Source organism: Gracilinanus agilis, chromosome 5, assembly GCF_016433145.1.
Source record: "Gracilinanus agilis isolate LMUSP501 chromosome 5, AgileGrace, whole genome shotgun sequence".
Classification (NCBI taxonomy): domain Eukaryota; kingdom Metazoa; phylum Chordata; class Mammalia; order Didelphimorphia; family Didelphidae; genus Gracilinanus; species Gracilinanus agilis.
Genome location: NC_058134.1, coordinates 304,859,226 through 304,884,221, shown reverse-complemented (window position 1 = coordinate 304,884,221; position 24,996 = coordinate 304,859,226). Strand labels below are relative to the sequence as shown.

General features: G+C 48.8%; 1 protein-coding gene across 5 annotated transcripts in view; it reads left to right on the top strand.

The window, feature by feature from the left end:
* Positions 1-23,206, top strand: part of BRD1 (bromodomain containing 1) — a 74,418-nt gene extending 51,212 nt beyond the window's left edge. For all 5 annotated transcript variants that reach the window (XM_044677815.1, XM_044677817.1, XM_044677812.1 and 2 more), the window contains exons 8-12: positions 6,891-7,026; positions 7,587-7,708; positions 19,941-20,050; positions 20,735-20,889; positions 21,366-23,206. In XM_044677815.1, the coding sequence (XP_044533750.1) occupies positions 6,891-7,026; positions 7,587-7,708; positions 19,941-20,050; positions 20,735-20,889; positions 21,366-21,549 (707 nt within the window). In that variant the 3' untranslated portion in view covers positions 21,550-23,206. The remainder of the gene's footprint in view (positions 1-6,890; positions 7,027-7,586; positions 7,709-19,940; positions 20,051-20,734; positions 20,890-21,365) is intronic.
* The last annotated feature ends 1,790 nt before the right edge of the window (positions 23,207-24,996 follow it).

The following is a 24,996-nucleotide window of genomic DNA, read 5'->3' as shown; positions in this document are numbered from 1 at the left end:
TTCATTTTTATCTTTATATATATGTTATTGATCCCATTCTTTTTTGTAAAATGATTTCTGGCGATTTTCCCTCCCCATCATAAAATGAACCATTAACCAAAGACCTCACACAAAAGCTTTAGGTTTCACTGAGACAGAATTAACAAATGAAATGCTTCTGCTCTGCCCTCCCTCCCCAGGGCTGCCTCTTTTTTTCCCATTACCTTGGAAAAAATGCTTGCTGTGAGTGCGCCTCTACTTTGATTCTGCTACTTTCCTTCCATAATTGATACAGATTTTAGGGCCTGGGGTGGGAAGGGCTCCTGGAGAGAGATTCAGCAACTCAAGAACTTCTGCCCTCAGCTGAGGAGACCAGGAGGAGAGAGGTCGAAGGAATGTTCTAGGTATAGTCAGGTATCATAAAGCTCTTTGTTACGGTCATGGACTATGCCGAGTGCCCCGACCATCTGGTTAGAACAGACGCTATCTCACAAATAATGTTTCTGGACCAAAATGCCATTCCCAAGTGCCTGCTGGAATACTGTGGTGTAGACTGGGAGGGGAGCTCTCAGCCGGGGCCATCAACCCCCCTGGCTTCTGCTTGCCATTTTTTGCTTAGATGCTTTACATAGAAAGGGCCAGAAGTTAGCGAAGTCAAGTCAGCTGCCATTAAACACTTCCCATGTGCCTAGACCCTCTGATAAGGGCTGACTGGCAGTAGAAATGCCAACCAACAGGACCTGATGTCTCCCCCCCAGACAGCATAGGAGAGGGGAGGTGTGTAGGGGACTTGGAGGCCAAGTACAGAATCAGAGCAGAGCCAGAGAGGAATGAATGCGGCTGGCCTGGGCCCTCGCTCAAAATGGAGGGAGGTCCAGTGGGGGAGAGGGAAGGGCGAGTTGGATTATGTTTTATTTGTACTCTGCAGGATTCAGAACAGTTCTCCTTGTTCATGAACTCCACAGAGATTGGACATCGAGTCTCTTTCTTAAGACCAGCGTGGGAAAGGGGATTTCGGATGGGCACCGTTGTCCTTAAGTTAATTTGGGATGGCATCCGCTTTGCCCTTGAGCACATTTTCTGAATATCGTCCATTGGGTCATAATAGGTTCCTGGTTTGGGCCATCACACATGAGTTGTGGTTTACCCAGTGTCCCCACAGCTTGGTCACCCTAATGCCTGGCACCCAAGAGAGTTCTCACTTATCTGCATGTAGGCCCATTCTTTTTGTATTTTCCCTTTAGGTTTATTGATAGGACTTGAGTTCAAGGCATTTCGTCGGTTTTTCTTCCTATCAGCAAGTAGTCCTCTTTTTGCCACATTGCTTACTCTGAGATCATCCAGTGCTTTGGAGTGGGAGGGCTTCATTTCTTTAGTGAAAGACCATTGGAAAAGCAAAACTGGGACCTGGCCTGTTTTTGAGACTCCGATGCCTGTGTAAGGCAGCCTTTGCTCTAATTCTCATTATTGCCATGGTTTCTCCTGGTGGATCCCCCAAAGTGTCCCTGGCAGCCAGCCACAGCCAGGTCTTGGGAACAATCATTGGTTCCAGTGACTTGGGGTAGGGGACTGAGGGTGTGCTTGTTTCTGGGCTGACCACATTGGGGACCAGAGGACTCTCAGAAGTCCTGGGATTTGAGTGGCAGCTGCTGTCTGTGTCCTCTGTGCAGTGTGGCAGCCAGAGAGGCTGTGGAGACCTGGACTGCCCCCCAGAGCGAGGCATCCTTTGGCATGACAAGAGAGGGCGTCACTTCTAGGTATGACCTCCACACTTCAGAAACAAGGACAAGGTGTGTGTCCAGAGACTGGTGATGGCTCTAGGGGCTGTTGGGTAACTGGAGACGTTTGTCTTAAGGATGAGAAACAGGGTGGAAGCAGCTGGAGGGTAGCCGCCTTCAGGGCTGCTATTGGTTGAGAGGCACTTTACTCAATCCCCGAGGAGAGAAGTGGGCACAGTTGTGGGAAAAATTACCTGGAGGTCTCTTCGAATGTTACCTTTCCTCAACCACCCCCTTCTCTGTGGAGCCCTTCTTAACACTCTTAGCCATTAGCACTTCTTGCCTGGCCATGGTATCTTTCTTGAATTCGCTTCTCTGTCTCCACGTTTTGTCCTCTGGCAGAGTATAAGATCCTGAAGGATGCATCTAGGAAACCTACTGGAGCTGACTTGAATCACTTTAAAGGCTCCAAAGGCAACCTGGGCTTTCTTGGGTCTTGGATGCCTCCTATCTTGGAGGTGTCTGTGGAGCCCAGGCTTTCCTCAGCAAGATTTGTGCCCTTTGGCCTGGACTGGATTAGGCGTTGGCAGAGAGGTTCCTGCCAGCCTCATGTCAGTGACATTCTGTTCTCAGAATCTATGAAGATGGAACATTTAATATTGCCTCCTGTGTCCTGAACTGCCAGCCCTTCTTGGTGAATGTTGTGAAACGGAGTTTGGGATCAAGTTGGTCCACTTTGGGAAAGGCTGGCTTCTCCTAGTGTTTGATTTTTGCCATTTGGGTTTGCCTTTTACCAGCCAATGGGGACGGTGGACTGAGGAGAGGGACCCCAAGGCACTGGGGGGGACTCAGACGTGTTGATGCAGCCTCTTCTAGTCCCTGTGCCCTGGAGCCACCAAAGGAGAGACCCAGTCCAGAGGTCTGAGGAAACTTTGGGTGAGGGGTTCATGGAGGAGGTGGTGGGTGGAAACAGACCCTTAACCCTAAACTCACTAGCATTGGACCCAGAGGCACTGGAGGACAGATTGCCTGGGGTTAAGGGAAAGGGAGGGACTAGAGGCCAGCTATCTTAAACATGAACCCCAGAGGTGGGAGAGGAGGGTGGGACCCTGTAGAATAAAGCTGTGGGTCATCCTCTACCAGCAGGGTGGTTTCCTCTTGGCTCTCTCCAGAGACTCTTGTCTCTTGTTTTCTGGGTTGAGGAATGGCAGGGGCAGCTCTCCTGGGGAGCTTGGAGGGTGGATCTGGAGAGCCAGCCTTGGCTCAGAGAAGCCCTTGCATGAAAGGGCTGAGGCATGGAATTGCAATGGCTCTGATCTCTCTCAGGCCCCTTGGCTAGGGTGGAATCAATAACATTGACTTCTTTTCTTTAGGGGCTTAGGCCTTTCTGGTGACAGCTCTTCTTCTTCTTCTTCTTCTTTTTTTTTTTTTTTAAAAGTTTTATGCCTTAAAGAACAGGATCATCTGTTAGAATCCCCTTCCCCTAAAAGAGCAGGAATCGTGTGAAAGACCCTGACAAGTTGAACACCTGTAGTTCCCCCACTTCTCTGCCAAGCAGAGGGATAGAGCTTCTTTAGGCAAAAAATCTGGTTTTCTGTCTCTACTTCCTGGTTTCTCTGAAGGCACCAACATGCTTAGTAGGCCATCGGTAGTAAACAACCTCATTTCTTTATTCTGCTTTGGTTTCCACTTCTATTCCTTTATTTAGAGCTGGAGAAAGGTGGGAGTTAATACTACGTCTACCTAACAGTTGTGCAAATGGAATTAACTCTAGGGGATTCATAGTCAAAACTCTACTCATCCTAGGCATAGAAATGATGTCATCCCCACCTCACTTAGTGGGGAGGGGGGACGAGTTACCCACATGTGACAATACGTGACAAATCAAGAACAAGGGAAGGCCCTTTGGGCAGTCCAAATCAATGCAGAGACTGCCATTTGTCCGCTTGAATTAGAGGTGGACCCACGGGAAGTGCCGAGAGACACGATCTCTTTAAGTATGTTGGTTACTTCCTGTGGAGGCAGTTCCCGGTTTTGAACTTGGTGCTGAAGGAACCCAGGAGACCACAGGCAGCTTCCCCTCTGAATGGTCACGTGGGCAGGTTAGGCTGACTTCCTGGGCCTACCTGGGCCGCTTCCAAACTGCCTTAAGTAGGCACTAGCCTATCTGGTTGCTGGGCCTTGTGGCTTGTAGCCTCATTTATTTAGCCTTTTAACCTTCTCTTTCCATCCAGGCCTCCGCAGGCCTGGACTAGCCTCTCCCTCTCTCTATTTCCCTACCTTTTACTTTCCTAATTGTAAATAAACTATGTTAAACCGGATCCTGACTTGGGTCTAATTTAATTACGGAATCAATCTGAATGGTTGATTCCTGGCAGCCACACTTTAAATATATATCTATAAAATACCTAAAATCTCCCTCTTACACAGTAAGTCGTGTTCTTTGGAGCACCAGCAGCAGGGGCAGGCCTTTCTCTCCCAAAGACAGATGCACCCTCCCCTTCTTCCTCCATCCTTCTGAAGAGTTACCAAGCACCTGGTAAAAATGACTGGGTTACCAGCTTGCCTTATTGGGAGGGAGAAAGCTGTGGGTCTTTTAATTAGAGGCTTAAGATTTCCACTGTAGCCTTCATAGGAGCCCCCTTTGGGTCATCTAAACACTCCCCTTGGGCAAGATTTTATTGATGGTGTGTGTGTGTGTGTGTGAGTGGCCCTGCCTTTTGAGCTGTTGGCAAGGCCTATGTTTCAAAAAACTAAGCTGAAGGAGGGAGAGAGGTTTCAGCTCTTACTTGATCTCGAGATGGGCTTCTCCATGCCCCTCTTGCTGCCAACAAGGCCTAGGAGCGGACAGAGCCTGCAGAAGAAGATAGAGAATATATCTTGGCTAGCTAATGCCCACATTGATAATGGTAGGGAGTTCTGGGGGCTGGAGGGATTGTAGAATGAGGATCCTGTGTTATGGGTGACAGAATTTTCACACCTTTGGAAGGTCCCTCACAACTCAGTTTTTCTCTGTTGTGGCTCTCAGCTGAGGGCCTGGGTTGAATGGAGGGGTAAATGTAAGGCCAGAGTGAAGATTTGGTGACAGAAAAACCCAAGATCAGATTTGGCTTTAGATACTAAATAGCTGACCCTAGGCAAGTCACTTCACCTTTACTACCCTCACTTTCCTTAACTGTAAAATGGAAATCCTTCCTCTCTGAGATGCTGAGGTGCTAGGAGAATCAAATGAGATAATATTAGGTATAGAGTGCTTTGCAATCTTTAAAGAGCTCTGTAAATGCTTGTTTAGGTCATTATCATCATCATCACTGTTGATATTATCATCGTCATTACTCCTGCCTATCTTCAGTTGTTTCAGAAACCTGACTTTAGCCAGGGATCTGGAACCTGTCCTTCCAAAAGAGGACATCTTCCTGTGGGAGACTGACCCCACAAGATGTTGTGGTGACAGGCTAATGAAAGGCTAACTGCTCCTTTCCCTGGTGGGGTATTCTGGCTGGTCTGCTCCCTCCAGCAAATTCTTAGACCTTGGGAGCTGGGAAGGGTCTTAGAAATGAAGTGAATGTGAGGCTGGGTCTTGGGCACCAGCATGACTGTGAGGTGGGGCCAGCTGATTGGGGGGCCCAACAGGACTGGGGTCCTGGAGAGAGAGGTGGGAAGGGGAGGATGGAGAGGCTGTAGAGCTAAGGAAGGTACTGCTTGGGCTTATGGGGTGCTCTGTGGTAGCTACTAGTTTTATTTTGGCTCCTGTGTTTCTACCTTAGTATTTTTAAAAATCCAGTTTGCTTCACCTGAACAACCATGAAAATATGTTTGCAAATTTGAGATTAGTTGTTGTTTTTTTCTAGTTCTGTATAGGATGAATTAGAATTTCTCTGCAGCTCGATATCATAGGAACCTGGAAATAGGACCACTTTGCTTTGAGGATGATGTTTGATGTTAACAAAGTGAGATAAAGGACAGCTTCACATTTTTGTAGGCCATGAACAGAGTTCTGCTCTGAAGAGTTAGTTTTTTTGTGCTTATTCTCTTAAGATTATTTCAGACTCTTAGTTGTCTCCATGACTAGGCACCTAGTATGTATGAACTCAGCAGCCAGCGATGCTTTGGACCTACTCAGGGTCCTCAGTTCCCTTCTAACCAGCGGTCAGCTTGGCTGGGGAAGCAGGTGCTATGCCATGCCCTGCCCAGTTTGACGCTTCCCACTCCCATTTTCCATTAGGGGCCAGGGAGGTTTGAAGGGAAGATCAGTGGACCCCAACTTTATAAATGGAGGCTTGGGTTGCAGCATAGGTTCACTTTGGCTTGTCTCTTAATTTGCTATGAAGGATGTTGAGTTTGGAATCGGGTTGGTTTGGTGTGTTCTAGGTCTAGATTAAGAAAATATCTTAATTTTCTTCTTGGCCTCTGACTGTAGAACCCTAGGAATAGAGGAAGAGGCTGGCCATTGTGGCCTAGTGTTGCTATTAAGGCTGAGACTGGTTGACTATGGGAGATTTATTCTTGACTCTCCTTCACTGGCTACTGCTGAGAGTAGCCTAGACCTATCTTGGGCTGTTGGGGGATGGGGGATGGTTTCTATGGTCACTAGAGATGAACTATTGCTATGACTACTCTAGAAAGCAAGAAAACAAAGGCATGGCCCACGTGATGGGGCTTAGATGGCAGAGGGGGGTGGGCTCATCCATATTCTCTCTGAGTTTGCCTCTTGACCACTGAGCTCTCTCCTTTGTCCCAAGGTTTCATTTTTACTTGGAGGCTGTGCATTCCAAATAAAGCTGGATATAAAAAACAAGGACATGTTGGCAATGGATTTGAAACTTTTTTTTTCTTGTTTTAAGTTTATGTGGGAATCCAGCATCAACGCTGTCATTTGGCAGCCTCCTTGTGAACTTGTAGAAGAGTTTTCTTCACTATGCCAGGCTTTTGGGATGCTTGAAATAGAACCCAGGTTGACTTACTGGGAATTGCCAGAAGAGGAGGGGCCCTGCCTGGGTTTCTCTGGGTAACTTTTGGCTTCCAGAGGCTATGTGCCCCCATGGCCACTGTGCTCAGCTAGGTCACCTGTCCCCACAGCCACCATGCTCAGCTAGACCATTTACCCCCATGGCTGCCATGCTCAGCTAGGCCGTCTGCCCCCATGGTCACCATGCTCAGCTAGGCACGTTGCTCTGTGTGTTTGTCTTGTAGGTTTGTCCAATGGCTTTGGAAGTGAAGTGAAGGAGCCAGAGCCAGATGATGGCCCTGGACGGAGAGTGGAGCCTCGGCGCCGCTGTGCGTCAGAGTCCAGTATCTCCTCCAGTAATAGCCTGCTGTGTAACTCCAGGTGAGCAGGGTGGCCACCTCAAGCAGAGGTAGGGCCTGTGATGTCGGCTTGTGCAATGGCTGAGCCTCTGACTTCAATAGAGGTGGGGGTTTCATCCGTTTCATCCCCTAACCCTCCTTTGCCTTTCTCCTGCTGGTTTTCATGCCTCCTGTCTAATATTGGTTGGTAGAGCTTTACCATGAGACTGCCCCAAGTCGACTGACCAGAATGTCCAAACTTTTTGTGCATCTTGTCAAGCCTTTTGTATTGTGGGTGTTTAAAGGAGCTGAGGGATTGGCACTAGCAAATGCACCCAGGCCCTCTGTGGCTGCTCCTTGCTCTCCTGGCAATGATGGCTGCTTCAGGCTCCTTCCTGGCACCCACAGCTCCTCTCTTCCAGTGTGGGCACCTGGAAGCCTCCAGGTTGTCCTGGCCCTTGCCCAGAGCATGGGGAGGAGAGTGGGTGCCCCTTCCCCAAGTGCATGCCGTGGGTGGGCCACTCTAGCATTGCTTCATGTGAGTTGACATTTCCGTGTAGCAGGGGGCATCTGGGTTCTAATTGTCATTTCTTCCTGTTTCAGCTTACCAAAGTGTGGCAAGGGCAAGCCGGCTCTGATCAGAAGACATACGCTGGAAGATCGGAGCGAGCTCATCTCTTGCATTGAAAATGGGAACTATGCAAAAGCCGCAAGAATTGCAGCTGGTCAGTGAGCAGGCCTGGGCCTTGGGGGTTCCTTTAGAGCTGTGGCTTGGGCAGGAGCATCATGGCTCTTTGACTCCAATGTCCACTTCCCTCTCTCTGTCCTTCCCTCCCTCCCTTCCCCCCTCTGGGGGAGGGGAAACCTTTTCAAAGCTCTCCTTTGGGTTCAGCTTAGGTGAAGTCATGTATAAATTATTTGTTTTTTTCTAGTTAACCACACACAAAAAAAGTCCTTGCAACAAATCACAGCTATTTGCATAGTCTTGCCAGACAAAACCCATTCAGAGCATTTGTTTTGGTTTGTGGTTTCTGCTTGGGGCATGGTTTATTCTCCTGGGCATCACTACTTCAGGGGCTTCTCTGTGGTCCTCACACTCAGGATTTCTCCCAGCACAGTAACAATCCATCACATTCAGAGACCATGGTTCCTTTGGCTGTTGCCCCATCACTTGGCATCATCTTTGCTACTACAGAAAGATATGCTGACCCTTTTGGGGCCTGGGGGGCTTTTCATCAATTACGACCTGCTTGGGGTATGTGCTTACACAAGTAGGACATATGCATTTGGGCAAAGCCCAGAAATACAAAGCTTCACAAATGATCACTTCGTGGCACAGTCCTTTCTCCGCTACTTTGTCCCAAGTGTGAATCAGAAATTGTCCAGCCAGAATTCTTTGGGCTATAAGAAATGGTGACAGGAGCAGCTTCACAGAAATCTGGTAAGACTTGAATGAACTGATGCTTAGGGAACTGTGAGCAGAATTGGAAGTCAGGGTCTGAGCTCAGCATGAGGTCCAGACACACTTCCCCACCTTCTTATATGGAGGATCCCCTGGAGAAGGCCTGGAGGATTTGGACCTTTCCAGATCTGCCGGGTTTGGGATTGGGGGGGGAGTGACCTGATAGATTTGAGAGGCAGGGCTTAGTGGAGTGAGGACACTTTAAAAAACCCAAGAAAAAGAGGGTTCGTGAATCATTGAGGATCCAATGGAAGGGAGCAGACCCCTAAGGCAGTGATGGAATGACCATGTTAAACTACCACCAACAAAGAAACTTCAGCTGCCAGTGGTGATGGATGACTCATGGCTTCATTTTGCATTCCTTCTTTTCTGCTGCTTCTTTTGGGGAAATGTTTATGTATCTCCAATTCCTGATAATAAAAAAGCAAATCAAGGAAATCTCAAGAGCAGCAGGGAAGATCAGGACCAGGTATCAGTCCCTGGAGAGAAGAAGCTCGCTTTAAGATTGGTCTGTCTGCTCATGGATTGCGACCTAGTCACATTCTATTTGTTTATGTACCACTGAGCCAGTGCCATCCATTCTTCATTTGAGGGGCACTCCTTCTACCCCACCGGTGGAGGGCTGGGTCTTCAGTGCCTACCCAGGCTTTTGTTGCCCATTCTTGAGAACAACATGTTGACCTGAGATCCCACAGATCTTTCTTTTTGGTCTAGCGCTGTCTCTCCACTGACCCTTAGAGCACCGTAGCTCTTTCTCATTTATCCTACCAGAAGGGGAGCTCCGTGTTTCTCTTCCATAGCTTAGGAATAGCTCATTAGGAGCTTGGGGTTGTGTTTTCCTTGTAGTCGAGGACCTTGTTGCCACCTGGGTGGCCCGTACTTACCCATCAGTGGGCCTCACTTAACTGAGACCATGGAATGGAAAAGTAATGCTTGATGAGGAGAAATGGCATATTACTACAGGAGTGTCCCATTTCTCCCTGTTTGTCCAGAGTTCATAGTTCTTGGGTAGAGAAGTTAGACCCTAGTATGCCCATGTGTCTGCTGCAGTCATCGCTGTCCCTGAAAACTTCTTCTTTGTTTTGAAAACAACCAAAATGTATCATGCCTCCGGTGCACAGAGAGGATGGTTTCCTTCTCTGCACCTGCATAGGGTGACCCCCCCCCCCCCAACCTCTTTGAGCGGGGGAGAGAAGGGACATTACGGCTGAATGGCAGCTGCCGGCCAAGCATCCTTCCTCCTGAGGCCTGGGTATGGGATAGGGGAGTAGTCTTGACTTCTCTGTGATTGTAAGAGAGCTTTTTGTTTGGATGTGGAAGAGAAGAAGCTTTCGCAGAGTCAGGGGATGATGGTAAGGGTGATTTCTGGATGCTGCCCCTGCCCATATGTTTAAGAGGATTTGCTAACCCCTAAGGCTGGGAGGGGGCAGGCTCTTGGCTTATCAGGACTGTAGGGCAAGGGAGTTATTATAAAAATAGTAAGGGTGCATACCTAGGTCCTGAGGCACTGGAAACCTGAACATGGTCAGAGCTGGACCACTTTGGCTTTCTCTTCCTTTTTAAACAATCATTTCTTTGATTTGGAGCAAGGAAATTATGAGTGGTCCACACACAAAAACCCCCTTCCTAACCTGGGTTTGCTTATGCAAAATAAACACAGAGAAAATTACTGATGATTTTGAAATGTGAAAAATCATCCCAGAGGACTCTGTATCTAACAGCCGACAGTGCCCAAACTTCCTTTTTTTTTGAAGAAGAAGAAAGCTGGAACCACTTGCTTCAGCTTGATGGACTGGAGGTGAAACTGCAAACCTTTGTTTTGTCTCACTTTACGAATTTTTATTTTTATTATTTATTTTTATTTTTTAGGGCCCGTACCTTCCATCTTGGAGTCAATATTGTATATTGGCTCCAAGACAGAAGAGCAGTAAGGGCTAGGCAATAGCGAGGCGGGGGAGACTTGCCCAGGGACACACAGCTGGGAAGTGTCTGAGGCCACATTTGAACTCAGGACCTCCTGTCTCTAGGCCTGGCTCTCAATCCACTAAGCTACCCAACTGACCCCTCACTTTGCGAATTTAAAATGTTTTTTTTTTAGATTTTTTCAGGTGGCTCTTGGTAGTTTGCATTTCTTCTTTTTAAAATGAAAACCCTTACTTTCTTAGTAGCAATTAAAAAAAAATCCTCATCTTCCACCTTAGAATCAATACGGTGTATTAGTTTCAAGGCAGAAGAGTGGTAAGGGCTAGGCAACAGGGGTTAAGTGACTTGCCCAGGGTCATATAGCTAGGAAGTGTCTGAGGCTAGATTCGAACCTAGGACCTCCTGTTTCTAGGCCTGGTTCTTAATCCACTGAGCCACCCAGCTGCCTGCCCCACTTAGTAACAATTCTTAAGACAGAAGGGCAAGGGCTAAGCAAAACAGACTATATGACTGCCCAGCATCACACAGCTTGTCTGAGGTCAAAATTTGAACCCAACTCCAACTCCAGTCTTGGTGCTCTATCCATTGAACCACTTAGTGGCCCTTCTCCTTTCATAGGATAGCCTCTCTATATGTAATAGTAATGATAATCATAATACATAGCATCTGCTATGGACTGTCTTCATTCTGACTCTCTATGTGCTAAGCATTTTCTAAATGTTCTCTTATTAAATCCTCACAACAACTCTGGGAGGTATGTGTTATTATTCCCACTTTATAGTTGAGGAAACTGAGCTTAAATGACTTTCCCAGGGTCACGTAGCAGGAATATCTGAGGCCAAATTTGATGTGTTTCTTCGTTTGAAAACTCAATATCCTTTTTTCATTTGTCTATTGGGGAATGGCTTATAATCTGGTATATTTATGTCAATCTGATTTTGGATATCAAAATTTCATCAGTTACTTAGTTCAACATTCCTCCACCCTAGTCTTGTTTTTTCCTGATGTCTGCCTTGATTTCACTTTGCATCCATTTTAAAGTTTCAAATATTAACCTTTTAAGTTACAAGTGAATTGCTTCCTCTCAGACTTAGTTTTTGGCGTTGGGGATTTCCTTTTCAGTATTTCCCCGACTTTTGAGCCCTCCTCTGTGATGTGACCACTCTTCCCTGTAGCCACAGAAGGGGGGCTGCCTTCATGTCACCTCCTTGGGATCAGGGAAATAGCTGGCTGGCTGTGGCTCTTACAACAGCTTCCGTGCAGAGAGCAGCTGAGAGTGAGCACCCGTGTCCAGGACAAATGGATGGGGCTGGAGTTTATTTTGAAAGCGGCCAGCTGCTCTGGCTCTCTTTCCCGGCCCCTTTATGGCAGCAGTATTTTGGATGTGTGCAGCATCTTTCATCTAGATGGGAATGTTTGTTCTTGAGTAGGGACTGTTGGGCGTAGAGCACAGCGCTAGACAAGAGCATCCCACACATTGGTCAAGATGGTGGTGGTGGAAAAGCAGAAGCACCAACCCCTGGGGTGGAGCTGTGAATTGATCCAAGTACGCTGTGGAAATACTTGGATTGACGCTGTGAGAGGGCAGGAAATGATGAGCCTTTTGACCCAGAGCTTCCCTTGCCAGGTGTGTGCCCGGAAGATCAGGGAGATTCCATCTACTGCAAACCATGTTTAACAGCCCCTTTTGTAGAAGCAATGAAACAGTGAAGACACAGTGATGCCTGGGAAGATGGCAGGTGGGCCAACCCAAGTGACATGAACCAGGCAGATATGGCATCGCCAGTGACCCCACAGCAGTGGGAATAGGAGCATCTCTCATTCCAGTGGTCAAGCTTGACCCTAGAGAAGAGGAAATTGTAACTCCCACTTTGTAGAGATGGGTACCTGGCAGTGAAGGCGACCTTTCAATAAAAATACCAAAGGACACTTCACAGCAGGGCTTGGGAGCCAAACAAAGGGCAGGAAGTCCTTTTAAAAGCCTTTGCTATAGCTGTGACCTGAAAGACATGAATACTTTTGCTGCCCTGAAACAAGCTAGTGCTTTGGTAAGTGCTTTTTGTCTGAAGACCTACAGAACTTTGCTTATTATTTGTTCATGAGACCCTTTCCTTAGTGCTGGTATTTGACAGGTGCTGAATGATAGGTAGCCTCTGTCTGCACCTCCTATGAGGCCAGGCTGGTTCTGGCTGGGGATAGGGTTCTTCTCTAAGGCAATTCAGACATCCCCTTTTGCCTGTGAGATCCTGGTTCTCTTGGTGTTGATCCAGCCACTAAAGAGGCTTTGGGATCATCCCAATCTTTGTGTCCTCCAGGCAAAGTGATGGTTGAGTTAGATCTCGGGGGCCTCTGAGCTTCCTTCGAGTGAGAATTGACATCTTCATTCCTTTATCTGTGGGATGCTGACAAATGGTGGCAGGTGAGGAGCTTGATAGAATTCACTTTTCTGAAGTTACTTAATCTTGATTGTTGTCGGGAGTCATCACATGTACAGGGAACTGGTCCTGGTGGCCCAAAGCATGAAGCAGAACAGAGGGATGCCTTCACCAGCTTGGATTTGGCCAAGAGCATGGTGATGCCCATTCCACATTGGCCTGCTGCCTCTTGAAAGGCTTGGCTGTGTAGGCCTGGTTGGCAGTTGGGTTCCAAAGCTGCATCTTTTATAAGCATCTCATCCATCTATCCATCCACCTAAACCCCCTACATCCCTCCTTGACACATAAACACATCCTTGTAACCCTTCACATAATCCCAAATGCGCTGATTCAGTACATTTTTATTGATAATGTCTTGTTTCTTCATTGCCTCTCTTCTTCACTCTTTTAGTACAGTGAGCGGCCTTCAGCTTCAGGTCTCTAAAATATAGTGAGCTTCTCCTGGCCTCCCACATCTTGTCTATTATCCCTGTCTCTCCCCCAATGCCCACTATGCTACAGGGATGTTGACCCTTCTTGCTGTCACTTGGACATCCACTATCCCTGGAATTGCTTCTGTGTGTTTATGGGCTGCTCAGATCCCACCCTGGGCAGAGGGGCTCCTTCTCAGATCCCATTTACAAGGTCTCTCTCTCGTGTACATGGTATTAGATGGTGCTTCCCCCGTTAGACATGTGCTCCTTGAGGTCAGGTCCATTGCTTTGGTCTGTCTTTGTGTTCCTGGTGCTTCCTAAATACTTTCTGGCTGCCTGACTGGCCTCGATTTCCCAGCGTATCCCTCCTCTTGTTCTGTCCTGAGAGCCATTCTTTATAACAGTAGAAAAAGAGAAAAGAAACAAGCAGTTCTGTAAAGTGAACCAGTGAGGAAATGTGACATTCCTGTATGTGGTGTTCACACCTCCAGTTCCATCCTCCCTCTCCTGCCCCTGTCTCTGCAGACCAGCAGGGAAAGCTGCTCTCTTCTCTTCTCTCCTCTTTGGGGGCCCTCTTGGCCATTCCAATCTCACTCCATGTATTGTGGCTATTCTTGGTTTTTATCATCTCCTTTTCTCAGACCTAGTTAGGAGCCCTTTTCTGGGTCTTGTTCTCCTTGAGCAGTCTGATGAAGGAGCTTCCAAACCTCAGAATCACATTGTTAAATGCATCATATACAGTACAGAGGCTTATAAATGAAACCAGTTTCATTGACATACAGTTAAAAAAATATTAACAAGGTTGTAGACCCCAGGGCAAGAAGCAGTAGGAGCCTTCTTACTGTCCTTTTCTCTTGACTTGTTAAGCCCCATTAATAGGATGGTCTATCTATATTCAGATCTTCATCAAGGTTTTCTTGGGAAAAGTCTTTTTTTTCCTTAAATGTATCTTTAATTTCCTCCTGGGAAAATTCATTTAATTAATTAATTTAGAGTATATCAGTCTCTGTGTACAATGTTCTCCTGGTTCTGCTCCTTTCACTCTGCATCAATTCCTGGAGGTCTTTCCAGTTCACATGGAATTCCTCCAGTTTATTATTCCTTTGAGCACAATAGTATTCCATCACCAGCATATACCACGATTTGTTCAGCCATTCCTCAATTGAAGGACATACCCTCATTTTCCAATTTTTTGCCACCACAATTGGGAAAGCCTTTTGATGGATCTCACTGATTATCTGGCTCCTCTTCATAGCAAAGATTCAGAAGAAGTCATGTAATTTAGACAGCACGTTTATTGAGCACTATGAATATTCTGGCATATTTCCTGCTGTCACAACACTAGTTATTCTGGGAAAGGGAACCTGTTGTTATCCCTGAGTTGTGCCTGTGATTTCTATATTCACCCTTGCAATTTTCCCTTTGTGTGCTTACAGATTTCCTGACCAGGCCACTCTTTTGTGGCTTTTGTCTTTGTCTCAGAGCCTTCTTCAGTGCTTGGAAGGCCATTATGAGATCAGAACCATCTTGAATTGCCAGTACTTGCTTCCTGTTCAGACTCCTCCAAGTTTGCCTTTCCACTGCTCCTGCCTTCTAGAGATGGGTTCTTGCTTTCACGGGCCACAGAGTTGGACTTGATCTCAAGGGATCTCTCTCTAGACCCCCAGCCATCATTGTATATACCCCATTCCTCCTTTTCAGCTAGCCCCAAGATGTCCCAACTCAGATCTAGCTTGCTTTTGTGTTGTGCTTGGTTTCATCCTTACCCTTATCCTGTCTTACTCCCTCTGCTTTCTGAGGTGTATGGGCGGTTCTGGAGGACTAGTGTCTCTGGCATGAGATTTTGCCATGCCCTTTTCAGAGCTGCTCATTCATCTCTGCTGTCCACCTTTCACCCAACTCTCACCCATCTTGGCAGACAGTATTGAGGATACTCGATAGGTCTCAAACCTGTTGGGGAGTTAGGGGGTGATGTCTGCAACTCCAGGCATATGAAGTCTTACCTGAACAGAACAGGCAGAGAAAAATGGAGGGTTTGCTGTGAGCTCCCTTTTCTTTCCTCGTCATCTCATACCACTCTGCCTTCTCCTGTTCTGTCCTCCATCAAAGCAAACCCTTTCACATGCGCTCTTTGTTTGAAAAAAACTGTATTTTAGTTTTTAGATCTGTACTGTTGCCCTTCCACTTCCCAACCATTCCCTGTCCAGTTGAGGAATCAAGAAAAGCAAAACCATTATAGACACCTGCAGGCACTTTGATATCATTCCATGCTGTCTTTCCTAGGGGATTGCTCACTCTGTCCTTCCCATTCTCTCACTAACCTTAATAATAATAGCAGCACTTTAAGGCTTGCAACTGTAGAAGCCTTTGGGAGGGCTTTACTATTATTATCCCTGTTTTACAGATAAGGAACGCACAGAGGTTAGGTGACTCCCTCCCTCCCTCCCTTCCCTCCTTCCCTTCCTCCTTCCTTCCCTTTCTCCCTCCTTCCCTTTCTCCCTCTCTCCCTTTTTTCCTTTTCACTAGCACTGTCTCATTCAGTTGAAACTGCTTTCCTGAATTATCAAAGGTTTATTATGATGGACCAGGTTCAGTGACCTTTTCTCAATTCTCAGCCTCCTGGACCCTGTTGAGCTCCCTCTTTTCCTTGGTCTTAAGGTTTTCCCATCTCTGCTTTCTTCTGGTTCTTCTTTTCCGTGCACGACTGCCCTTTGCTCAATCTTAAGCCAACCTGTTCCTGCCAAAGGTGACTCCTAGATTCCCAGGTCCTCCTCTCTTCCTCTGTGCTATCGGGCTTGTTGACCTCATCAGGTCCAATAACGTTTGGTTGTTATCTCTGTGCAGATGGTTCTCAGATCTGTTTATCTCTTACTTGGCCTCCACATTTCAAATCAAGAATCTCACAATGTCCAAAATTGAACTCTTGTCTTCCAAACTTTCTTATTACTGACAGTCGCTATCATTCTGCCAGGCCCACAGTCTCTTTGGCATCCTCGACTTCTCTCTCATGACCTCCTGCTTGGGCTCTCACAGTTGCTTCTGGTTTGTCCCTTTGGCTCAGTTGCTCTTGCACGCATTAACAAAGTGATCCCCTCAGATGTTGCTCTGACTCTACTTGGGGAATTCTGTGTCTCCCTTCCCTCCAGGATCAGCTGTGAACCACACTGTGTCTAGCTTGAAAGCCCCTCTATGTAGTCAGTGACTCATTCACGAATGGGGGCATTCCTACTGCTGCTCAGACTCCCCTCTTACTTCTCTGGGCCTTTCCCTGATAATTTCCCTGACTTGACTCAGATCCTGCCGTATCCCGCAGGAAGCCTTTCTGATGTCTCTCACCTGACATTCCCTGCTCTTACTTGATGCACATCATTGTTGGTGTGTGACAGACTGTCAGCTCTTCGAGGGTGAGAGGGGGCATGCTTTGCCTTCTTTTGTGCCTAGAACTTAGTGCAATGGCTGGCCCAGAGTAGGTGCTCAGTACATGCTTGTCAACAGTGATGAGGTGGGAGTGATGACTTTCTTGTTATAGAGAAGAAGCAGTCACACTTCATCATGCCACATGAACAATTCAGACTCGTGATGTGATTAGGGAAGGGTTCATGGAGAAAGTGGGATTTGGGATGGGCTTTGAAAAATAGTGGGGAAGAGGCTACTTGGGGAGGACAGACTGTAGGTGGACACGAAGACTGTTGAAGGTTGGCCTTTGGTCCTGGCTGGACTTTGAGGCGATGTTAGGAGAAGGGTGGCTGAAGGGCTGCACAGAACCACCCAGTGTTCTCCTCTGGGCTGCTGAGGCTCTCAGTGATATCTAGAGAGCAGCGAAAGGGCCTGTCAGCCGAGTCCTACCTGTCCGGACCATTTTGCTTTAAGGGAAATCTGAAGTTAACAACCAGCTGAGTTAAAGGGAAGCAGTGATTGCTTCTGTTCAGGTAAGGAAAAGTGAAGCAGTCAGGGGAGCTGTCAAGAGAGATCACCTTCGGGCCTGCTTGGCGATCTGCTGCTGCCATGTTCCCAATAATACGTGTAGACAGAGGCTCCTGCAGTAGAGAGAATGTCCACTCAAGACCCCGAGTCAGGGAGAGTGAGGGCCTTCATGCCCCTGCTGCCTGGATAGAAGAGAGAGCCGGATGCTCTCAATGGGAGGCTGTTTACTTCAATGGAAACCGATGTTCCTCCAGCGACACTGGGCGCTGTCGATTGACGTGGGAGTCATTCCTGCTGTCAAAGCATGGCTTCTTAGAGCAGAAAGTAAAATGAGATCGAAAGTAGAGTCAAAATGAAAAGAGAGAAGCCTGCAGTTAGAACAGCTCAGTCTGGGCATATTGAACGAGCTGTTAATGAAACAGCAGATCGCGTACCAAATACATAAGGAGAATTTCATTTACAAGCTTAGCAAGTGTCCGTCACCTGCCACTGCAGAAAGGGGAAAGCTTTTAATGGCACATATTTCTGGGACCCCTGCGGGTCAAGCCCAGAGAGATGACAGGCCTGAGAGAAGAACAAGGACAACTGGGGCATTATTACCCATGACACAGAGGAAAGAAGGTGCGGCAAGAGGAGCAACAAAGCAGAGTCCCCAATGATGTCTCAGGAAAATCACCAATAGTTACCCTCATTGGGCAAGATGGTGGCCACATGGGGTGCTCATATGGTCTTATAGGTGCCTCAAGAGGACCTAGGAATGGCATGAAGAAGAGGGGGCAGCTGCTGGCCAGGACCTGGTGTCCCTGCTGGAATCCACACCTAGAGATGGCCTAGGCATCTGAGACTGCCCTGGGTATCTGAAGAAGGTAGAAGAACAATTGCCAATCTGCCTCCTTAGCTGAAATCTCGCTACCTTAAATCTCTCCAACATATAGAACATGTAGGGGACATTCTTTTTTTTTTTTTAATTGAACTAATTTATTTTAATAACAAGTTTCCACATAAATTATCTGAATTTATATGATCTACATTTTTTTTTTTTGCTTAGAAGTCTTTTTTTTCTTTATAGAGTTCTTACACATCCTCCTCTTAAATATTGCATCTTTCCTAGGAGAGTCACTCAGCCAGGCTTTCGGGGTCTGCTTCTCTCTTGAGGAAGCACTTATTAAGTGCCTACATATATATGATCTAAATTGTCTCCCTTCTTTCTCCTTCCTCCACTGTATTGTTGTTGGTAGCAAAGTCTGTCATATTTGATCATTCCACAATATTGTTGTCACTGTGTATAATGTTTTCCTGCTTCTGCTTATTTCACTCTGCATCAGTTCACACAAGTCTTTCCAGCTCTTCTTTCTGAAATCCTTCTGTTCATCATTCATTACAGCACAATAGTAGTATTCCATCAACATTATATATACACTTCAATGTGTTCAGCCTTTCCCCAGTTGAGGGACATCCCTTTAGTTTCCAATTTTTTGCCACCATACAGGGGACATTCTTTAAAAAAAAATTGTTTTGAAACCCTCACCGTCTGTCTTAGAATCAGTACTGTGTGTTAGTTCTAAGGTAGAAGATTGGTAAGGGCTAGGCAATGATGGTTAAATGGCTTGTCCAGGATCACACAGCTAGGAAAGGTGTGAGGTCAGATTTGAACCCAGGACCTCTTTGTCTGTGGGCCTGACTCTCAATTCACTGAGCCACTCAGCTGCCTTCTATGTGGGGAGCATTTTTGTTGAGAGGACTGGGGGACCAGGTGGGTCTCGCAAGGAATATTGTACAGCAGCCTCTGGGTTTATTGTTAGGTATTATAAGGGGAGTAAAGCCCCGCCTGAAGGCTCTTTTCCAACATGGCTTCATCATTCCTACATCAAAATTCTTCAGGAAAGATATAGCAAAAAGCTACCTTCAATGAAGTACCTTTTTTTTTTTTTTAATATCTTTCCCTTCCATCTTAGAATCAATGCTGTGTATTGGTTCTAAGGCAAAAGAGTGGGGTAAGGACAGGCCAAGGGGCTTAAGTGATTTGCCCAAGATCACCCAGCTAAGACGTGCCTGAGGCCAGATTTGAACCCAGGATTTCCCACTCTCAATCCACCAAATTAGTGATCTGACCATAAATATTCCAGGTGAGACACTGTGATCCAGGAGAACCCTGTGAGAGAGCCTGGTGAAGTCCTTGCCATGGGCCCATGGTGCCAAGCCTCCTGACACTCCCCGACCTCCCACAGGGCTTGGGCTAACGAAGGGATCCCCCGGCTATCCCACTGCAGCTTGTTGGGTGTGCTGGTTTTCTTCCCCCTTAGGCTATGAGCTGCTCCTCAAGGGTGAAGACGGACCGGCTTTGGCCTTGTGTCCTCCGTAGCTTAGCGCCGGGTGCTGTGGCACCCTCTCAGGCTGCCAGCCCCCCTTTATCTCTTCCCTGCTTGGCTGTGTCCCTCCTTTCTTTAGTCAGCCCAGCCAGGCACCAGAGAAGATTTAGGGGAGACTCGGGTGGTGTGGGAGCGTGCTGGGCCTTGTGTCAGCTGTCCGGTGGGCCTTTGTGTCTGCTCCCCTTTTGGGGCTCTTGCAGCCCACACTGGGAGGGGAATGGCTGCAGCTGCTTGAGGTCTTTGCTCTTCTTGCCTCCTGTCCCCACTGCTGCAGAGTTAGCTCGAGTGGCCAGCCAGAGGCCGCCCGGGGAGAAGAAGGTGGCTTTTGACTCGGGGTGGGGGTGGGGCCTCCACAGATACGGCAATTAGGAGCGACTCACCCATTTCTCTGTTTCTCTGACCTTTTGGTCATTTTTCTTCTCCCCACTCAGAAGTTGGCCAGAACAGCATGTGGATTTCGACCGACGCGGCAGCCTCTGTCCTGGAGCCTCTGAAAGTGGTTTGGGCCAAGTGCAGCGGCTACCCCTCCTACCCTGCCCTGGTGAGTACAGGCCCCTGGGAGGACCGGGGCAAAGCACGCCGGGGGCTCCTGTTCATAAGTGCTGAAGGTGGGAAGGAAAAGGGCAGCCCCACTTGTGGAGACAGTGCGTGCCCCAGGAGGAGGAGGGGTGGCCCAGGCAGGAGAGGCCTCCTGAGCCAGCATCGGACCCTGGGAGGGGGCAGGGTCCTGGGGGGAGGCTTGAGCGGCTGTAAGAAGCCGGGCAGACGGGACTGGATGCTGGTACTGTGAGAGGAAGCAGCCGCTCTTGGGACCTGAGCGCCCAGTGAGGCTCGTGGGCTCCAAGCTGGGCTGGCTCACTGGTCAGCTGCCGCAGGCTCTGGGCACCAGACGAGGAGGGCCTCTCTGCAGGGGTCTGCAGCAGAATGGGCAGAGGTGGGGCAGCTGGTCTCGACGGCAGGTGGCGGCGGCCAGGCTCGGGGTGCAGGAGGCCCCCCCCCCCCCCGCCCCTCGTTCGAGCTCTCGACGTGAGGTGTTGCGCTTCGCTCTGTCTCTCCCCCACTCTCCGGACTGCCTCTTTCTCTCCCTTTTGCTCTCCACCAGCCTCACCCCTCCAGTTCCCACCCGTCTCAAGAGGAGGGGAGGGGAGCAAGATGGCACCCCTGGCAGGGACTTGGTGCTGGCTCTGCCCCTTCTCACTGCCCCGTCCTCCTCTCCCCTTTCCAGATCATTGACCCCCAGATGCCTCGCGTGGCCGGCCATCACAATGGCGTCACCATTCCGGCCCCTCCGCTGGACGTGCTCAAGGTCGGAGAGCAGATGCAGACCAAGGCCGATGAGAAGCTCTTCCTAGTCTTATTTTTTGACAATAAAAGGAGCTGGTGAGTTACGTACGCTGGGGAAGGTGCCGTGTGACGGCAGGGAGCTCTTTCCCCCCAACCTTCACCTCCCGTCTCACACCCACTACTAAGTGTTGGCCCCGAGGCAGAGGAGAGGGAAGGGCTGGACACTTGTAGTTAACGGACTTGCCCGGAGGTGTCCGAGACCGGAGTCTGGAGCTGCCATGGTGCAGGCTTGCCAGACCCTCACCCTTTTTTTTCCATTTGATGAAAAAGAGACCGTCCTTTCCAAATAGACGGCTGGCCTGGCCTAGCCAGAAGTGTGTCGGGATGGAGGCTTTGGGGTGGTATTGCTTTAAAGAAGGGCATTTGTTGGGGCGGGGAATCAGGATTGTCAGTACAGCCAGCACAGTGTCACTGGAGGCGGGAGTAGGAGCGCAGAGGGCCGGCCGGGGCCCTTGCCAGGGAAGTGGCCCGAGAGCCGAGCCTGAGTCCTCTCCGTCCCCTTCTTTTTAAAGGCAGTGGCTTCCGAAGTCCAAAATGGTGCCCCTTGGAATCGACGAGACAATAGACAAGTTGAAAATGATGGAAGGCCGGAACTCGAGCATCCGCAAAGCTGTGAGGATCGCCTTCGATCGAGCCACCAACCACCTGAGCCGCGTCCACGGCGATCCGGTCAGTGACTTCAGCGACATTGACTAGGCGCCCGGCCCAGCCGCGACCCCGAGCAGGCCTCAGGGGCTTGGACTCTCTTCTTCCAAAGGAATGTATCGAAGATCTAGCCCGTAATCATTGATGGATCCGGTGGCCCGCAGCGCGCTGCTCGCCACTGCCCTGCTGATTAATGATTGTATCATTGCGTTGCTGCCGGGAGGAGCCTTCACAACCCTGCTCCGAGTGTCTTGTCCATAGTGTCCCTAAACCGCTGTACATAGGTGTATATTGTTCAGAACTTAACTTATTCTGGTTTTTAGTAGGAGTTCCTTCATTCTTTCTTTGTCCCCAGCTAGGGGTGGGGTGGGGTGGTTTTACTTCCATGTTTTCTACCTGAAACTGGGTACCCGAGCACCACTTTCCAGCCCTGCCAAACCCGAGATCCCGGTGACATCCCAGGCGTAGGCGTCTGTCGGCTTCAACCCTCTGGTCTCCAATATGGTGCTGCTTCTCTTACTTTCCTGGGTCTGTGGCTTTTTTTTAAAGACTTTTGAATGTTTTAATAATTTTTGTAAATCATCCTCTTTGCACAGAGTACCGCTTATTTAATAAGACTGATGTAAATTTACAATGACAAAAAGTGTATTTTAAGAAAATGACCTTATTTTGAAGGATACTCTGTGGAAAGAGGTGGAGAGTCAGTTTATGCTATGTACATCACTTGCAAATCACCAAAAACACTCCATTGCTGCCCACTGTGGCTCGCGGGAGCCTCCCGTTCTTTTCTACTCTTGTGTTGGACGTGGCTCCAAGCCCGTCCTTTCCCCCCCGATCTTTTTCTCAGCTAGCTCCCTTCAGAGTCTCCTCCCATCCATCTTCATTTTTTTTCCCTAGACGTGCCTCCCTGTGATTTATTTATTGTAGAAAGTATTAATTTGCTTTATAATGAAAAATAAATTTGAAAAAAGGCATTTTTATACAGGCACATGAGCGTTCAACTTGCTATGGGAGAAACATGTATCACAATTGTTGTCTAAAAGGACCCGGTGGCTTGTGTGTAATTTGGTTTTTGTAACTTGTAATCTTTTGTTTACAATGAGGGGATTTCTGTAACTCGTTTTAATTTAGAACACTTTGGTAGCAATAGAAACTTTGGATACATTTTTGTATGGTACATGTGATGTATATAGAATTAGTACTTTATTTTTCTTTTTCAGAGGTAAAGCATTATGTTAGGGAAAGAGGAGGGGGGGGTTTCCAGAACTGCATTTTTTATATTAAAAAATAAAGTCAGGATTTGGATTGTTGTGGCCACTTTATTCTTACGTTCACTGAGATGCTGAGGGAAGGAAGGAGGACATCAGGAGTGCGGTGGGAGAACGGCCCCGTGGTGGATCGTGCCTTCCCTGCCGATAGCCTCAAAGGCCCGTGCCACGCACAGGCGGGGGCACCCTGCCACCCCCGCCGCGCTCCGCCAACACACGCCTGCGGAGAGCCTCGGCGGCCGCCGATCCCAGGGTAGCGACTAGCTTTCATCTTCAGAAGATCCAGTCGGTTAGCATTCAACATTGTTTAATCTCAGATTTTCATTTTAAAGGGTCATTCAGTTACTTTAAAAATAGCTTTTGATGTTTCTTTTTTAAATTCTCCATTGTTTGTAATACCCCCTTAGAAGCTTTGAAAATAAAAACCAATTCTTTACTCACCTGTGTCTTCCCTTTGGCAGTTTTGCCTCTTGAGCAGATGCTGTGTGGGGCCACCGACCATTCTCTCACTGGACTGTGGTGAGGAAGCTGCGATGCGGGCTGTGCTGGCACGGGAGCCACCCAAGAGTGATCGAGGGTTTCCTTCATCCTTCAGGGCCAGCGCCGAGCTGGCACCTTCTCTGTGCCAGGCCCTGGGGGGCAGAGGGGGCCGCAATAGGGTCAGACAATCTGAGGCCACAGAGAGCGTCTCCACACGGGGGTGCCCTTCAGGAAGGAACAGACGAGGCACCGTGCGTGCGTTGGAGAGTGGCTTAGAGCCAACCCAGAGAGCTCTTGGTGCCAGTCTTTGGAGTGGGAGAGTGACCTAGTGAAAGCTGCATCTTCAGAATATTACTTTGGTCTTGGTGTGGAGGGAATATTATGGGAGAGTGGAAAGACTTGGGGAAGGCGGGGAGGAAGACTCATTGACTACTATGTGCCCGACACTATGCCAAGCGTTTCATAGAAACCTTAGGAGATAGGTGCTGTTGTTAGCCTCACTTTACAGCTCAGGAAACTGAGGCAGCCAGGTGAAATGACTCACCCAGGGTCACACAGCTAGGAAGCGGCTGATTGGATCTTGGGTCTCCCTGACTACAAGCCTGCTGCTCCGGCCTCAGCAACACCTAGTTGCCAGTAGCTGCCGTTAAGCTCTTGGGCTGTGATGAGGATCTGAACTGAGGTGGTGGCCAAGGGGCCATGGAGGAGGGGGATGTGCCAAATGAGAACCTCGGGGTCGAGGGGGACCTAACGCCCAGTAAGGCGGGCACGAAGATCTCTAGCTCCCGGGCAGTGCCCATGCAGGCAGCCCGATCTTTCCCTAAGGTCAAGGCCTCGTCTGTGTGGCCACCCACTGATTTGGAAGGGCAGGGGGTGCAGGGTGGGACGTGAGACGGTCTTAATTTTGCGCCAGCCACAGACCCCTGCAGCCGTCATTTTGTCTACCCCCTGGTTTTTGTCCAAGGAGTCACTCGGAACCAGTACTTGGTAGCGATTGTAAAGCAGAAGGAAAAAAAAACAAACCGTTCCGTAAAAAGATGAGAAATTCTCTCCTCCCCAAATCTTGCCTCAGAGGGCCGGGCCCGGGGTCTCAAGCCGCTCCCCCCCGAGGCCACGAGCGCTCCTGTTGGGGGGCTTCCTTTTTACAGAATCCATCTTGAGCCTTGGAGTCATCAAGCACTTCCTAAGCCACTTCTGCATAGCCCCGGAGACGAGCAGCGCCTCACGCGCTTGTACCCCTTCTGCAGGTGCTCGGGGCTCCCCTCCCGATCCCCGCAGGGCCCCTGTAAGCTTCTCGATGGTTCCCCCTGGGTCAAGTGAGCCCTGAACGCCATGGCAAGTGGCCAGAAACCCGAGTTTCTGAAGCTCTCTCAGAAGGGAGTGCTTGGGCTTGTGGCCACTACGAGACCCTCCTCCCAAGGCCCACGTTGCCCTTCCGTCCGTGCAGCTCTGGGGCCTGCCGGGCACCGGGCTGGGCACTGGGCTGCGGGTACAAAGAATGAAACCATCTGCTCGCAGTTAGGGTTAGACCAGTATCACTGTGAGGCCTTCCAGTGCCCTCTAAGCTTTTGTCCTTCCCCAGAGCCGAGTGCGTCCAGGCCGACCCCTCCTGGCTGCGGCACGCGGGGGAGACGGATTTCTCTGGATTCTAGAAACCTCTTAAGTGCCAGAAGCTGTTCGCTTGCACGGGGGAAGGAATCGTGTCGCTTAGCCATTCCCGATGTCGCCACAGCGCCGATTTTCCTAAAGG